Here is an 18,191-nt window from a genome sequence, read left to right as displayed (position 1 = left end):
CCCTGACATAATCGACCGTATCTTGCAGGGCTGGAAGCAGATGAGAAAACATGTGACTTCGGAGCTCTGAAGAGAGTCCCATTTCAAGCTTATGAATAGGGACATCTACGGCTTCACTTTCCCAGCAACACCCTTATGTTCTGATCGCCTGACAGCCTGCCCAAAATGTCAAACACCATCCACAGACATGTGGCATGGAGTCTGGATATGCATGCATATATGCAAGTTCTGGGAACAGGTGATAATGTCCCTGGGGGGGAGGGGTTACACTGGAACAAGACACTTTAATATTAGTGTTCAAATCTATAACCAAGAACAACTTACCCCCACTATTACATGTGTTTCTGTTGGTTGCGGATCCGCAAAACACGTTACGGATGTGTGAATGGAGCCTAAGGGTAGGACATTTGGTTTTTTAGGGTTTGTATGTTATCTCCCCCTCCCCCCTCTTTGTCTGTTTTATATTTGACAGGTAAAATTACCTCAGGAGAAGATGACCAGGTTAATCTGGTTTGAAGCGGATTCTGCTGGGTAGTAGAGGTCTCTGCTGATTGATTGCCAACCATTGCTGGGGGAGAAATCCAAGCTGTTGATTTGTTGTAGCAGGTTGCAGCGGGAAACTGATCCCTTTATATGGCACTACTTGACTGAGCTGGGGTGCCAGTCTGAAGAGGACCTGATCTGCGCTGGACCTGTGTCTGACCTGCGACATGGAAGAGCTCCTGCGTCAGCTGATCCTGAGAGGAGAGGCTGCCGGCAGGAAAGAATGGCTGAGGAGCTGCCCGGATCAAGCGCCGCTGAGGAGGGAAGAGCCGGAGGAAGAGAGCCCTGGAGCGCCGGACGTGACAACGGAGAATGCGGCTTCCTGTTAGCAGAGGGGGGAGGAGTTGTTGGCACTTCTTTGCAAAAGAGCTAGCTAGGAAGTCGAGGAGCGCCTATACTCCTCCTCCTGAGGCGAGGCGCAGCAGAGCGGGGAGCTTATCACCGGCAGCAGGAAGCAAGAAGACGCGGCATCGGTCCTTCAGGCGAGAGGACAAGAGTACAGAGAAGCGAGCCCTGTGGAGCACAGGGTAAAGACTTGGCAAGGGAGCGACGACCGAGGGGCGGATCTGTGGAGCGTTGCGTTCCATATACAGTAGAGGACATCCAGGAAGCGAACACGGTGGGCCCTTCATGAAGCCAAGCAGTGGTGGGGCAGCTTGTTGAGGGGCTCCCCCTTGGTGGGGTAGAGCCACCTCCAAGCCTCCACAGAAGATTGAAGACAGCCTCTGGAGCGGTCCAGGAGGATCATATGGATGGTGAGAGTCTCCATGTATTGTCTTTGTCTGAGTCCACGCTGTTGTCTGGGCTGTTTAAGCTGTTAGCAGTAGTTGCTAACAGGCAGGTGCCTCACACGGAATCTGACGTTTGGAGTAATAGTAAAAAGCAGGTTGCTTCTAGCAATGCTGCAGTTAATGCTTTGCCGGTGTTGGAGTTAATGAAATGTGTGTTAAAGAGGCGATGGTGTGTGAGATATCGCCCCTTGGTTATCATTTGGCCTCTGGTATTAAAGAGAGGATTTGGAGGATGAAATATGTGGAGATCATAACCCTTTTGCTGTCTGCAAAGGAAAATGTGGTGCGGGATAAGAAAGAAGTGAGGATGATAGGAAGCGTGCTATGCCAAGGTCATTTAATAATTGGCTGCAAGCTTTCTGTATTTACTCTGCAGTACTTGGTGAGAAACATCCTGGGCATTGAAGTGGACTTTTCCAGCACCTGGACATTATTCTTGAAGCATATCGTAATTTTAGTGGTATGGAGTCAAAGATATTGGTCTGTGTGTGAATTTAATGTTGCCGCAGAAACCGTTTCAAGTTAAAGCTGCTAATCCTCCTTAGACTAATATGAGAAAAGGGGGGTGTTTTGCTTTTAATGGAGCAAATTGCAAATGGTTGTCAAATTATCGCTACAAACATGAATGTTCATTTTGCAGTGGATCCTATCCTATGCTGAGGTGTTTTAAAAGGAACTCCTGGTCTACCCAGCAGCTGCATGGTACCAAAGAGCAAATTTCTAAAAGCATGGACACCAGTGAAGCTTTTTGAAATGCTACCATAGTTCAAAATGTATCTCGACCGAATTAAGTTTAAATTAATTTTTAAGGGTTTTTATTTTGGTTTTGAGGTGCCTGAATTTTTGGGGAAAGGTTGCTGCTGGGTAGATAATTTGAAATCTGTTGTTTTATTTAAAGAAGTAGTAAGAAGTAAATTGCAAAAGGAATTGGGCCTTGGTAGGATAGCAGGTCGTTTTGTGAATCCTCCTTTTGAGAACTTTCGTTTGTCACCATTGGGAGTGGTCCCAAAAAAGGACCCCGGGGAGTTTTTTGAGATGGTAAATGGTCAGCAGATGCTTGGCAAGTTTCATGGATTAATAGTGGATGGACTCGTAACATTGTTCTTTTAGTTTTTTTTTTTCCTGTGCTGGTGTCAGTTGTTTTTTAAAAACAGAAGGATTTTGATCAACACAGATAACAAAGGCGTCGTATTCGCATTTAATATGCTTTCGTCTAAGTGTGAAATACTGGTTAAGTTATTGAGGCATTTTGTTTTATGTTGTATGAAACTTAATATTTGGGTTAAGGCAAGATATGTTCAAGGTAAATTTAATTTCCTAGCGGATTCTTTATCTCGTTTTCAGTTTGGCAAGTTTCGGGAGCTAGCACCAGGAGCGGATGTGAACGGAGTTCCTTGTCCTTGTCATCTTTGGGATCTAGTATGGGATTGATAGCTGAGGGTATCAAACAGTCTGTAGCGCCTAAAAGATGGGCAGTGTATGCAGACACATGGCGGGATTGGCTATTGTTTTCTAATTCATTAAGCAGAGAGCATGATGGTATTGGGTGCGGTTTGCTGTACAGGCCCTTCTAAAAAAATTAGCATATTGTGATAAAGTTCATTATTTTCTGTAATGTACTGATAAACATTAGACTTTCATATATTTTAGATTCATTACACACAACTGAAGTAGTTCAAGCCTTTTATTGTTTTAATATTGATGATTTTGGCATACAGCTCATGAAAACCCAAAATTCATATCTAAAAAAATTAGCATATCATGAAAAGGTCCTCTAAACGAGCTATTAACCTAATCATCTGAATCAACTAATTAACTCTAAACACCTGCAAAAGATTCCTGAGGCTTTTAAAAACTCCCAGCCTGGTTCATTACTAAAAACCGCAATCATGGGTAAGACTGCCGACCTGACTGCTGTCCAGAAGGCCATCATTGACACCCTCAAGCAAGAGGGTAAGACACAGAAAGAAATTTCTGAACGAATAGGCTGTTCCCAGAGTGCTGTACCAAGGCACCTGAGTGGGAAGTCTGTGGGAAGGAAAAAGTGTGGCAGAAAATGCTGCACAACGAGAAGAGGTGACTGGACCCTGAGGAAGATTGTGGAGAAGGAACGATATCAGACCTTGGGGGACCTGCGGAAGCAGTGGACTGAGTCTGGAGTAGAAACATCCAGAGCCACCGTGTACAGGCGTGTGCAGGAAATGGGCTACAGGTGCCGCATTCCCCAGGTCAAGCCACTTTTGAACCAGAAACAGCGGCAGAAGCGCCTGACCTGGGCTACAGAGAAGCAGCACTGGACTGTTGCTCAGTGGTCCAAAGTACTTTTTTCGGATGAAAGCAAATTTTGCATGTCATTCGGAAATCAAGGTGCCAGAGTCTGGAGGAAGACTGGGGAGAGGGAAATACCAAAATGCCTGAAGTCCAGTGTCAAGTACCCACAGTCAGTGATGTCAGCTGCTGGTGTTGGTCCACTGTGTTTTATCAAGGGCAGGGTCAATGCAGCTAGCTATCAGGAGATTTTGGAGCACTTCATGCTTCCATCTGCTGAAAAGCTTTATGGAGATGAAGATTTCATTTTTCAGCTCGACCTGGCACCTGCTCACAGTGCCAAAACCACTGGTAAATGGTTTACTGACCATGGTATTACTGTGCTCAATTGGCCTGCCAACTCTCCTGACCTGAACCCCATAGAGAATCTGTGGGATATTGGGAAGAGAAAGTTGAGAGACGCAAGACCCAACACTCTGGATGAGCTTAAGGCCGCTATCGAAGCATCCTGGGCCTCCATAACACCTCAGCAGTGCCACAGGCTGATTGCCTCCATGCCACGCCACATTGAAGCAGTAATTTCTGCAAAAGGATTCCCGACCAAGTATTGAGTGCATAACTGAACATAATTATTTGAAGGTTGACTTTTTTTGTATTAAAAACACTTTTCTTTTATTGGTCGGATGAAATATGCTAATTTTTTTAGATAGGAATTTTGGGTTTTCATGAGCTGTATGCCAAAATCATCAATATTAAAACAATAAAAGGCTTGAACTACTTCAGTTGAGTGTAATGAATCTAAAATATATGAAAGTCTAAAGTTTATCAGTACATTACAGAAAATAATGAACTTTATCACAATATGCTAATTTTTTGAGAAGGACCTGTATAGTTAAAGTTGCAAAAGATATATATATACAAAAAAGAGAAGAAGGGCAGCACTCCAATTTGTGATAAGAAAAGTGGACGGTTTATTCACCCATCTAGCAGCAACGTTTCAGCTCTCTCATTGGAGCCTTTGTCCAGCTGAATAACATGTGCATAATAACATACATAAATAGTGACAGTGATTAACAAATTACAAATTGATCCATAATATAATAAAGTACAAATGCATAAATAATACAACAATGTTGCAAGTGTAATTCATTTGTCTTCATAATCCAATACTGCAAAGGCATAAGTGTAATAATAAAAATTCCATAGCCTGATTCATACAGTGTGAAGTCACCAAAAATACATAATTAACAATCAAATATAATAAGTGAACAAAAGTGTTATCATGATACATTAATAAAAATGATTAAAAACCTTTGAATGGATCGCATTAGGCCAGAAAGACTTGGTGAAACTGTTGGCGTCTGGAAAGAGTATCGGCGCATGCGCCACTCCGTCCGCTATCGCGAGACTCACAGAACTGATGAACGGCATAAGGACCACAACAAAGATGGCCACTATTGAACATCGCATTCGGGCGCATGCGCGTGCCAGCACAGCCACCCATCTAGAAATTGACAGACACATACACAATGTCCAGAGCACCGCAGTGTACAGCAGACAAAGCTGATCCATGCATCGGGGACCAGCAGATCAGTGTCGGCCACCAAAACAGGACATCTGTATCAGCAAGGTGATACGGTGGCCACACCGTTACCACCCCGCTGTCCAGAATTATCAGCATATCCGCTCCGTGTCACTAGCCATCATGTGTTGGAGTGGGTCCACAATGTTGTGAATTCACCACTCCAGCCAGTGGGAAGGACACGGACCCACTGCATCAGGGCTCATAATCTATAAATATTGCATCAGACAGCAACACCCGTCTGCACAGATGCCACCCAAGTCCCAGAAGGGGCTGGAGTCGCACCAAAGTAGAGACAGGAGCTCACTGAACAATGGCTCAACATGATAAAATGATAGAGAAAAAAATGTAAAGAAGCATCGCCAGCACAGTTCCTTCAGTCTTCGCCATACGTGACCATTCGTAGTGTATATTCCAGAATAATATCCTACAAAGAGGAAAGAAGAACTAGTGTAAAATATAGCACATGTTGTTTCCCATAAACACAATCGGAACAGAAGAGAACAAACATAATCGATGACTAGACAACCCTAACCTCCACATTTAGGCCCTGTGGCTTTTAAGTACCAAGTGTATAGATCCAATAGAGCTCACGTCTCTTCAGTAATTTAGTTTGATCACCACCTCGCCTTGAGGGGGATATCTGCTCCAAAATTCTAAAACGCAAATTGTTTTGTGTATGTTTAGCCTCAATGAAATGTTTTGACACAGGAAGGTCCATTTTTTGTTTTCTAATAGAATATCGGTGTTGATTGAGATGGGATTTGACGTCCCATGTGGTCTCACCAATGTATAAAAGGTTACAGGGGCAAACCAGCAAATAGATAACATAAGACGAATCACATCTTAAATATTGTCTGATTTTAACCCTCTGTCCAAAGACCGGGTGAACAAATAAGTCACCTCTCAACATCAATTTGCAATTAACACAGTTATAGCAAGGATAGCAATAGGTAGAACCAAATTATGTCTCACACGTCTCCCTGGAAGAGCCAATGTCAGACTTCACCAGTCTGTCACCTAGATTAGGACTATGTCGATATGAGCATAAAGGTAAGGACTTAAGTTCCTCCACCTTTTCAAAATTGCTAGTTAGAATTCGCCAATGTTTTTTAATTATAACTGCAATCCTATCACTATTGGTACTGAACTCTGACACAAAAGGGATCCGAGCTTGGGAACGTTTGGTGTCACCTAGTCCCTCCCTGATGGTCTCTTTGGTAAAAGGTTTAATTCTATTCACATGTTCTCGAATGAGTTTTTTTGGGTATCCACGTGTCTGGAATTTCAACCCCATTTCCCGTAGTCTACTATCTACTTTAGCTGGATCTTGTCCAATTTTATTGACTCTGAGGAGTTGACTAAAAGGAAGTGACCTTAACATGGGTTTTGGGTGATGACTCTTAAAACACAAAAGAGTGTTTTTATCTGTAGGTTTCACATATAAGTCTGTCACTAACCTATCATTATAAATGGTAACCTGAGTGTCCAGAAATTGTATAGTTTCGTCAGAATGTGTCAATGTAAACTTGACACTGGGATCAATAGTATTCAGAAAACTGTGGAAGGTGATGAGGTCCTCTGTGGCGCCGACCCAAATCAGGAAAATGTCGTTGATGTAACGCCACCACCCCAGCACATGGCTGAAGTGGTGGCTCACATAGACGACAGATTCCTCAAGATGTGACATGGAGTGGCGCATGCGCCGATACTCTTTCTGGATGCCAACAGTTTCCACCAAGTCTTTCTGGCCTAATGCGATCCATTCAAAGGTTTTTAATCATTTTTATTGATGTATCATGATAACACATTTGTTCCCTTATTATATTTGATTGTTAATGATGTATTTTTGGTGACTTTACACTGTACGAATCATGCTATGGAATTTTTATCATTACACTTATGCCTTTGCAGTATTGGATTATGAAGACAAATGAATTACACTTGCAACATTGTTGTATTATTTATGCCTTTGCAGTTTATTATATTATGGATCAATTTGTAATTTGTTAATCACTGTCACTATTTATGTATGTTATTATGCACATGTTATTCAGCTGGACAAAGGCTCCAATGAGAGAGCTGAAACGTTGCTGCTTTTCTTATCACAAACTGGAGTGCTGCCCTTCTTTTTTTTGTCTATACTTGGGATCTTGGTCTCAGGTCCCTCTGGAGGATTTTTGCACCCATATAATCTTTGTGTGCTGCTTCTTTTCCTTTTTTTTTCTCTCTCTCTCTCTATATATATATAAAATATATATATATATATATATATATATATATATATATAAAAAAAATATATAAATGAATTATATATCAATTAGCTTGGCTTCTCTTAATGAGGTGCTTTCAGACTGCATTGCATTTTTTGGTGACAGGTCCTCTTTAAAAGGAACCTGTTGAAAATGGTGTTTGACCTGCTGTTATAGAGCAGGAGGAGCTGAGCAGATTGATATATCGTTTTGGGAGAAAAGTAAAACTTTTTACATTATCCAGTAATTTATCCATTTAAAGTCCTGCTCATTCTGGGCTTAGAAGTCAAGGAGGCAGTCTTATCAGTGATTTACAGCCTTCAGCTGACTGTATACAGAGAGCTGTCAATCACTGATAGGACCGCCTTCTGGAATTCAAAACCCAGAATTAGCAGGAATTTAAATGCATAAATTACATGTTTTAAAGAATATTTTATCCTAAAACTATATATCAGTCTACTCAGCTCCTCCTGCTCTATAACATGCTGCCTGTAGCTTACATTGTATTTTCATTGTGACAGAGTCTCTTTAAATTTTCATTTACCAGCAATTTTCTGTTTACTAGCGATAATTTTTTTTATTTTAAACAAAATAAATATTTCAGTATATTTAAATATAAAAATAAAGCTTCTTATGGTTTCTGCGGGGGGAAGGGGGGTGCCAGAGAAAGTACCCGCCCCGGGTGCCAAATACCCTAGGCACGCCACTGGATGGAACCCTTTCAATTTAGTCTACTTTCACACTTGCGTTTTGGCTTTCCGTTTGTGAGATCCGTTCAGGGCTCTCACAAGCGGTCCAAAACGGATCAGTTGCATTCTAATGCATTCTGAATGGAAAAGGATCCGCTCAGAATGCATCAGTTTGGCTCCGTTCCGCCTCCATTCCGCTTTGGAGATGGACACAAAAACACTGCTTACAGCGTTTTGGTGTCCGTCTGATGAAACTGAGCCAAACGGATCCGTCCTGGCACACAATGTAAGTCAATGGGGGCGGATCCGTTTTCTATGACACAATCTGGCACAATAGAAAACGGATCCAAGCACGGAACTCAATACCGGAATACGCTAGTGTGAAACCCTTGGCCTGTCAGGTATGACACCACGCAACTGAGGGGATTCTCTGTGGCGCTATATGAAAGTTGAGGGGGACCTTCACACATGTCGAGATCCAATATTTGATACTAGTATTTGTATTTTATGTATCCTTACTGTCACTGTATTGAGACCTAATTGCTTTTGGGTACAACTGTGTTTATGTAGTGCCCTTTTTCTTATGTGAACAAAAGAAAGAAAAAAAAGTGTTTTAAAAAAAAAAAAGACAGCCTACTTGCAGTCTATCTGAAAACATGCAGGCTGCAGAATAAACATTCCAAATTTTAATAATTTACACCAAATAAGCACAAGCTCATCTAGTGGAATGTGCTTTCTGCCACAGGAAATGCTTACAACAAGCTTCCAAATTCTCTGCATAATTCTTCAATCCCCCCCCTTCCCCAGCCAGAAGGCCCTTCAAGCTCTAGCTTCACATCGCCGATATGCTGTCCCGGAATAGAATACTAGAACTGCCGGATCTGACCCCCGATGCATACCATTCAATATAATGGGGTCGGCTTGAGTACTGGCACCCTGCCAAACAAAATACCACTGCATGAATAAACTGAGTGCCAAGTCCTTCTTCAGTTGATGAATGAGGATCCCAGGCGAGAGCCACTACCACGTGGGAGGGCCACATAGCCTTGCGATTATCAAAAATGTAATCGCACATTTCTAAAGGGTCTGTATTTCGGTTTTCTACAAGCTCTGCTGGGTTTAAATGGGGATTTCCCAAGCATGGTGTCATGGATGGTAACTGCAGACAATATGGCGTAAGCGCAGATTTTCATGTGGAAAAACCACAGTGTAAGGGCTCATGCACACGACCGTATGGCTTTTTCAGTGTTTTGCAGGGCGTTTTTTAACGGATCAGTTTTTCAGTTTTTTGTTTCAGTAGTGTTTCCGGTTCCGTTCAGTTTTACCGTATAGCATATACAGTAATTACATTAAAAAAAATTGGGCTGGGCATAACATTTTCAATATATAGTTCCGCAAAAACGCAACAGATATGGAAGACATATAGAGTATATTCCGTATGTGTTCTGTTTTTTTTGCGGACCATTTGACTTGAATGCAGCCACAGAACGTGATTAGCAGGCAATAATAGGACATGTTCTATCTTTGAACAGAAAAACGGAAATACGGAAACGGAATGCACACGAAGTGTGACATATACAGTATACAGTAATTACATAGAAAAAATTGGGCTGGGCATAACATTTTCAATAGATGGTTCCGCAAAAGCGTAAAGGATACGGAAGACATACGGATGCATTTCTGTATGTGTTCCGTTTTTTTGCGGACCATTTGACTTGAATGGAGCCACGGAACGTGATTTGCGGACAAGAATAGGACATGTTCTATCTTTCAACGGAACGGAAAACCGGAAACGGAATGCTTATGGAACAGATTCCCTTTTTAATGCTGAACCATTGAAATGAATGGTTCCGTATACGGAACACAAAAAAACGGCCCGTACACTCGCCAAAAAAACGATCGTGTGAACTAGGCCTAAGTAATGCATACTGAACTCTAAAAACAGCCAGTATACTGAACTCAAAAAACGTTCGTGTGCATGAGCCCTTAAGGGCTCGTTCACATGACCGTATGTCTTTTTCAGTGTTCTGTGGCCCGTTTTTCCCGGGGGGGGGGGGGGGGGGGAGTTTCAGTAGTGTTTCCAGTTCCGTTCCGTTTTTCTGTTCCATTTTTCCGTATGGCATATACAGTATACAGTAATTACATAGAAAAAAATTGGGCTGGGCATAACATTTTCAATAGATGGTTCCGCAAAAACGGAACAGATACAAAACACATACGAAGTACATTTCGAATGTGTTCAGTTTTTTTTGCAGACTCATTTACTTGAATGGAGCTACGGAACATGATTTGCGGGCAATTATAGGACATGTTCTATCTTTGAACGGAAAAACTGAAATGGAATGCATACGGAGTAAATTCCTTTTTTTTTGCGGAACCATTGAAATGATTGGTTCCGTATACGGCCTGTATATGGAACGCAAAAAACTTTCATGTGAACGAGCTCTAATAAAGTACGAGTTAAGTGAATGAGGACATTGACCTGCTGTGCAGATTTTAAAAGCTATGTACACCTTCGTGGTCAAATTATTTTTTTATAATTGCATGTTACTCATTTTTAGCTAAAAATATTTTTTTCAACTGACCTTTATTAAAAATATTGAGCCATTCTGTCACAAAGGGTTAAGTGTTTTTCTGTGTGACTAGTACCCTTACATTACCCTTATCTCTTTATTATACTTTTTTTTTGGAGGGGGGGGCAGGTGCCTTCTTTATAATTACCCTTATCTCTAAACTACTAAGAGGTCATAAACCAGTGTTTCCCAACCAGTGTGCCTCCAGCTGTTGCAAAACTACAACTCCCAGCATGCCCGCAAAACCAAAGGCTGTCCGGGCATGCTGGGAGTTGTAGTTTTGCAACAGCTGGAAGCACACTGGTTGGGAAACACTGTAATAAACAATTAGGCTCCATTCACACGTCCGTGGTGTGTTGCGGACCCGCAACACACCCGCCCGGCACCCCTATAGAAATGCCTATTCTTGTCCGCAGCTGCGGATAGGAATAGGGCATGTTCTATCTTTTGCGGAGCTGCGGACCCGAAGATCGGTGCTGCGATGAATGGGTCCGCACCCGTTCCGCAAAATTGCAGGACGGATGTGGACCCATTTGCGGACGTGTGAATGGAGCCTTATGTAATCCACATTCTTATTAGTAAGATGAGAACTGAGCTATAATGAGTGTTTATAATGTCAGAGAGCAGAGATATGGAGCCGTCAGCTCCTGGTCTGACGGAAAAGACAGAACATACAAAGGGTGCTACTAGAGCATGTCAGCTCTGTACAAAAAATAGGATGGCAAATTTTTAACAAAGACCAACTGAAAAAATATCTTAGCTCAAAATAAGTACAATACAATAATAAAGAAAATTGTCCCTGATGGTGTACATAGCCTTTAGAAACTGCAGCATATCACTTGTTTGTACGATTCCTCATGTAGAGTGGTTTTCCCAATAGACTTCAATGGGGTTAACTTAACCCAAAAATCTGCAACAAAAAATGCATAAAAACCACACAAATAAACGCATCAAATCCAGGATAAATAGTGCAGATTTATGTGCGTTTCTGGTACAGATTTTCTGCATAAAATCTGTACTATGTGCAGGTACCCTAATACTCCTGTGGGAACTTTAAAGGGATTGGCCACCTTATAGGCTAGGTCCACACGACATGTGTCGCGCGACAGATAGGGCACAACTACACTACGACATTTTGATGCGTGTTGTGTAGACTTAACCTTTACGAGTGTTTTTGGCAAAACAAGCTCCTGCCAAGACCTGTGACATGACCCCTTTGTATCGTGTGACCAACTGACATGCTGCAAGGGGAGAGGTCACTACTACAGCCAGGTAAAGATGCCTTTGCTCTATCCCTGCCCTGAAGGAATACTTTCTTTTTTTTTTGGAAACCATAGAAAATACTAAAGCATAAATGTTTTAATGAATCATTAATGCTGCATTCGCCCGGTGGGCACATTCTAATCACTGCTGCAAAGCGTCTAAACCCATGAAAATCCCGGTAAATGCAAACTGCGCTCTCCTATGCAGAGAACACGAAGCGACCGACCGACCTCCACAAGGAGCTCCACGAAGTGAGAGCCGCAGAGAGAGGGGGTGTGGCCTTTATAGCGAAGGAGGGGCGTGTCTAGAAGAGTGACAGCGCTCTCCTCCAATAGACGCGCAGCCTGCAGTAGGAATGTAAGCATCTGAACCTCCGCGTCCAGCTCAGAGCCGAGCAGTCTGTGGGCGCCTGCCGCAGGGATTCCTTCTGCCGGAGCCGAGCCGTTATATAAGGGGAGAAGAGGCACGCTCCCCTCTTCCTTTTACTGATGGCATCCTCCAGCGCCTAAAGCGGTGCAGGCGCCAGGACCCGGGCGATGCCATGTTACGTTGTCGCGGGGGGGCTGAGGAGAGAAGTTTGCGCGGCTCCTGCATCATTCAGCCGTAAGGTGATTAGTGGGATTTCCTTCCAGACGGAGTAGATTGTGCGTCATGATCGCCTCATGCAGTCACGACAGATCGTGATCGGCCGCGGTGGGCGACGGGCCATGGAGCAGCTGCCTCTAACATGAGACTCAAGTGCCCAAACTTTGCTGCTGGCCACGCATGCAGCAGCCGGAGGGGATTAGAGCGCAACAGTTCTCCGTGCTGCCGGCTCGTGCCCCCCTGCTCCCGATAAGCGTCTCCGGCCGCCCCCTCCCCCGTGGCCAGGATGAAAGTGTTCCGCAGGAAGGCGATCATCCTCTGCCTGGGCTACATCCTGCTGCTGGTCCTCACCATGCTCAACCTGATGGACAAATGGCACAAGGAGCCCCAGCAGTGCAATGACCAGGTGAGGTACACCCCCTACCAGACCCGCTCCGACATCCGCTACCTGTACCGACCCTCCCCACCTCGGAAGAGGCAGCTGGTCTATGTCTTCACCACCTGGAGGTCCGGATCCTCCTTCTTCGGGGAGCTCTTCAACCAGAACCCGGAGGTTTTCTTCCTCTATGAGCCAGTGTGGCATGTCTGGCAGAAGCTGTACCCTGGAGATGCCATGTCTCTGCAGGGTGCTGCCCGGGATCTCCTCAGCGCCCTCTACCGGTGTGACTTGTCTGCCCTCCAGCTGTATAACACTGCAGGGGCAAAGAACATCAGCACCTTGGGCATCTTTGGAGCTTCCACCAACAAGGTCATCTGCTCCACCCCTATATGTTCGGCCTATAAGAAGGATGTGGTGGGTTTAGTGGATGATAAAGTGTGCAAGAAATGTCCTCCTCAAAGCCTGAGCATGCTGGAGGAAGAGTGCCACAAATACAACACCATAGTCATTAAAGGGGTAAGGATTTTTGACATCAACGTGCTGGCCCCATTGATGGTAGACCCTTCCCTGGACTTGAAGGTCATCCATTTAGTTAGGGATCCCCGGGCAGTTGCCAACTCCAGGATTAAGTCTAGACATGGATTGATTCGAGAGAGTCTTCAGGTGGTTCGTAGTAGAGACCCCAGGATTCGTAGGGTTCCTTTTATAGATCCTGGACACAAACTTAACAAAAAGGATGGTTCTGACTATCATGCCATAGGTGCCATGGAGGTAATATGTAGCAGCATGGGCAAGACCCTAATGACTGCGCTCCACCCCCCGAGCTGGCTCAAGGGTAACTACATGGTAGTTAGATACGAGGATCTTGTTATGGATCCCATTAAGACAGTAAGACAGGTCTATGGATTTGTCAACCTATCAGTAAGTCCAGAGATTGAGAAATTCTCACTGAACATGACTAGTGGCACAGGCTATTCATCGAAACCGTTTGTGGTATCTGCTCGCAATGCCACCCAAGCTGTTAGTGCTTGGAGAACATTACTTACTTTTCTGCAGATAAAGCAGGTGGAAGAGTATTGCCAGGTCCCAATGGACCTTTTGGGTTACCAAACAGTTGGCAGTCAAGAAGACGTCAAAGACTTTAGCAAGTCGTTGCTTAGGAAGCCCATGCTATGAAGACAGTCTTTAGGATTGATTGACACAATGCCTGCAAAAACCATACCTGACAACTACTGTACCAAAAGTCTGTTACTGTACATTAATGTATTGTGGTAAACTATGGGTTCTCTTTCCTGCAGTTTATCTTCTTTCTTCTGGGGGTACCTTTTGATGGTCTTTAGCTTGCACTCTATTTAACGTGTCCTCAGGACTCACTAACACGGCAGGTTACAGCTAACAGTTAGGTCTGGGTCAGTCACTGTTTTAATTCCTTCTTTATTTAGTGTGTCCTGAGGACCATGTGCAGAGTTATCTACAGTTTGTTGTCCATAAAATAATTATCTGGAGCTAGATCTATTAGTGATGATTATCTTGTGGCCTCCAACTATTGTCCTCCCAAAAAGGGGGGGTTTAGCCTGTTCCATCGTATTGATAGTTTTTTGCTGCTGACTCACATGTTGGTTATATAGTTTGCAAGTTTGTTCGCCTTCAGAAAACAAAAAAGTACATTGATCTTTTGTCTCCAAACATACAAGTACCTACATTGCATGAATGGTCCTTCAGAGCTGTAGGGAAAACCCAGTGGCGGAGTTGGTAAATGTTACCATTACTGTTAATAAAAGTCAATAATTTATGACCATTTTTGGAAAGTGGTGAGTTGTGTGCCTTTATATTTTGTTTTTACATACATGGCTCAGAAGAGTCAATGGTGAATGTTTAATTACTGTAACCTTCCCCATACTCCCCTCTGGGGTTTTAACCACACCTAAATTCTGGGTTTATTATTATATTTTTTTTTATCAATAATCCAAAGAACAGAACGCTTTGCCATGTAGGGATAATTGATTCCAGACTGAGGTTGATGCAATGAACTCTTTGAGCAGAAAATATTGAACTTAATTTTTACGTCTTCTTGTGAAGACCACAATGTAACATGCATGGTCTGGTGTTCAGTGCACAGGCTGGGTCATTACATGCTGAAAAAAAGAAAAACGGACTATATAAAAAATATTTTATTTTTTTATTATTCTATTTTACATTCCCATGTGTTGAGATTCAGTGGTTAAAGTGGCCCAAAATGTGATAGATGTTCACCAAAGTGACTATTGCTGAGGGTAACCGTGAAATGTATCGGGATGATCATCATCAGTCTGCGTACATTGAGCTATTAGGAAATATCAGATCCGTTGATGTTATCCTAGCACCATGCCATGTGTTTGGCACTCTCAGGGTTATCTTGTATTGCTGTGACTGCTTGGAAATCCTGTGCTTAGCAGAAAATATCAGTCTGATAAATTATCTGTGGCCAGGTTTCCTGCTACCCAACATGGTTAATGGATTTACTTCTAGATTTCCTTACTCAATATCTTGTCAAATATGTTTTTGTTTTGTAGGATGCTGTATGAGGCACAGTGATGGTTATCACCGTGCTTGTTGTTTTGTCATATTTAATATTTTCCCTTTTTCTTATTATTCAAACACGTTACTGTAGACCCTCGTTAACTTCCTCCTTTCATATCTTTCTTTGAACATGTTGCATATCTTTTTACTTGAAAACCAGTTGTCGGTTGAGACATGTTCTGTTCCTGTAAAGCTGCCCATAATTAGACATGGAGGATGGAGGTGATCACCATCAACACGTATGTGTGGTGTGGACCCAGGCAGGTTTCAGTAGAGGGGGAGATGAGTGACGGCTAGACTCTTTTTTTTGCTTCCTGTCAGACCTGTAAGGTTCCAGCTTGTAGGGATTCTCTCTTCTCGTCTTGAAGCCCCTTGGGTGGTAATGAGATTCATGCACAGAAAGGTTGAAAGGATTGTCCCTAGATACAAACTTCTCCCCAGTCCACAGGAAAGCGGATAAGTATCTGGTCAGTGGTCATCCCAACTGTTGGGATCCCCACTGACCACAATGGTGGTCCCTATCCCCCCCCCCCCTCCCCCGAAAATAGATCAGTGGTTGAGCAAGTGTACTGCCGCTCTATTTATTCTGAGACTGGAGTCGGGGAGAACAGCGACTGGGGCTCCATTCCCAGTGGTCGGACCCCCACCAGTTAGATACTTATACCCTATCCTGTGGAAAGTTTCTAACCTGGGACTACCCCTTTAATTCTCTTGGCACAGGCAACATGAAATATTTTTGGCATAGTAAGTAGGAAAGCACAGATTCAGCCTGATCCTTTTTCTGACATAGGAAATCTTTGAGGTTGTGCTGACATCCTAGCCTTACAGCTGGTTTATATCTTCATGCAGTTTTTCTTCTCCTTAGGCTCTTCTGCTGTGTGAACTGAGCCTCAGGGCTCACGTGCACCCCTGTAGTATAGCTGTATTAGGCTACTTTCACATTAGCGTTTTTCTTTTCCGGCATAGAGTTCCGTCGTCGGGGCTCTATACCGGAAAAAAACTGATCAGGCATATCCCCATGCATTCTGAATGGAGAGCAATCCGTTCAGGATGCATCAGGATGTCTTCAGTTCAGTCATTTTGACTGATCAGGCAAACCAAAACCGTAGCGTTTTTAAAAATGAGAAGAAAAAAAAAACGGATCCGCTTTGCCTGATGACACCGGAAAAACTGATCCGGTATTGCAATGCATTTTTTCTGACTGATCAGGCATTTTTCAGACTGATCAGGATCCTGATCAGTTTGAAAAATGCCTGATCAGTCAGAAAAAATGACATCCGTTTGCATACAGTTTGCCTGATCAGGCAGTCAGTTCAGGCAACGGAACTGCCTGCCGGAATCAAACAACGCAAGTGTGAAAGTACCCTTAGGGCTGTCACTGAGTTGTTTTATTTAAATTTTTGCCTGATTCTGTACAGATCCAACAAATAAAAATCAAGGAGTTCTTTGATTCTGTAGGGGGAGATTTATTATCTCGCTTGCGGTTGAAAAGTGGCGTTAAAAAGGAGCAAACTGTTTGTTTTGATGCACGGACCACAGGAGGATGCACCTAATTTATGACGAGGCCTGCTCTGGCAGCGCAGGGGATATCCAAAGAAAGCACCGGTCTTCATAAATCTCCCCGTGTGTGTGTGTGTGTGTGTGTGTGTGTGTGTGTGTGTGTGTGTGTGTGTTTTTTTTTCCCTAAAAGGGAAGCCAACCCCCCTCACAAATTTATCTTCGTTTATGCCAATTTTCTGGTGCAAATGAAGCCAGAAATCCACTGCAGTTCTGAGCTGTCGTAGATTTCTGTTCAGGCGAATGGACCGCTCAAGGATGCACCTTGTCATAAACTAGGTGCATCCTCCGGCGCGCAGGGGATATCAAGACTGACACAGAAAGCATCGGTCTTCATGAATCTCTCCCTGTATGCGTGTGTTCTCCATAGAATGCTTGTGGATGACCAAGGCTGTAGGACTCCATGTAAAAAGAACTGTGTGGCCTCTGTTCCTGTGTGCATGGGCCTTTAGGGTACCTGCACGCGTTGCAGATTTGTAAGCAGAAAATCCACATGAAATCCGCACAAAAAAGTACATAAATCCGCACTATTTTTGAAGTATTGATTTTTTTTTAAGTATGTGTTTTTTTTTGTTTTTGTTTTTTGTGGATTTTCTGTTTTAACAACACCATTGAAGTCTATGGGAAAACCACTCTACAGAAGGTGCAGACTAATCGATATGATGCGGATTTTAAAATCCACACGGCAGGTCAAGCAGTGTCCATGAGATTATGCTGGTACTGTATTATGCTGCAGGAAAATCCACGTGCAAAAAAACGCACGTAATCTGCATTATGTGAAGGCACTCTTAGTCCACACGGGACTGAAAATCTGGCGTACGTTTTTCTGCAGGTCACTGCAAAATCTGCAGTTAGGCCTGTTCACACAAGTATTCTGCCTCTGGAGTACGCACGCACTCCTTATGATATCCCATCAGGATTTCCATGTGTATTCTTTTCTCCCTGAATTTGTCATGCTCTCCTATAGAACGTAATATGCGTATGTGGATGCAAATATGCACAAAACTCGGACATGCTGCGGATTTCAAATACTGACGGAAATTATACGCCCATTTGAATAGCTCTATTCATTAACAGTAGCAGCGGTTTCTGGTACATAAAATCCAGCCCGTATTAGGGTTGAGCGGTAAACTGGTTTCATCGATATACC

General features: G+C 43.3%; 1 protein-coding gene across 1 annotated transcript; it reads left to right on the top strand.

The window, feature by feature from the left end:
- The first annotated feature begins 12,334 nt into the window (after window positions 1-12,334).
- CHST2 (carbohydrate sulfotransferase 2) lies at window positions 12,335-14,736 on the top strand. Its single transcript, XM_044290157.1, has one exon. It carries the CDS (start codon window positions 12,833-12,835, stop codon window positions 14,099-14,101), a length of 1,269 nt encoding a protein of 422 aa, XP_044146092.1. The 5' UTR covers window positions 12,335-12,832; the 3' UTR covers window positions 14,102-14,736.
- The last annotated feature ends 3,455 nt before the right edge of the window (window positions 14,737-18,191 follow it).

Source organism: Bufo gargarizans, chromosome 4 (assembly GCF_014858855.1).
Source record: "Bufo gargarizans isolate SCDJY-AF-19 chromosome 4, ASM1485885v1, whole genome shotgun sequence".
Lineage (NCBI taxonomy): Eukaryota > Metazoa > Chordata > Amphibia > Anura > Bufonidae > Bufo > Bufo gargarizans.
This window is presented reverse-complemented; position numbering and strand designations above follow the sequence as displayed.

Coding starts and splice junctions, on each gene's coding strand:
- CHST2 (XM_044290157.1), top strand. CDS start 12,833: ATGAAAGTGTTCCGCAGGAAGGCGATCATCCTCTGCCTGGGCTACATC.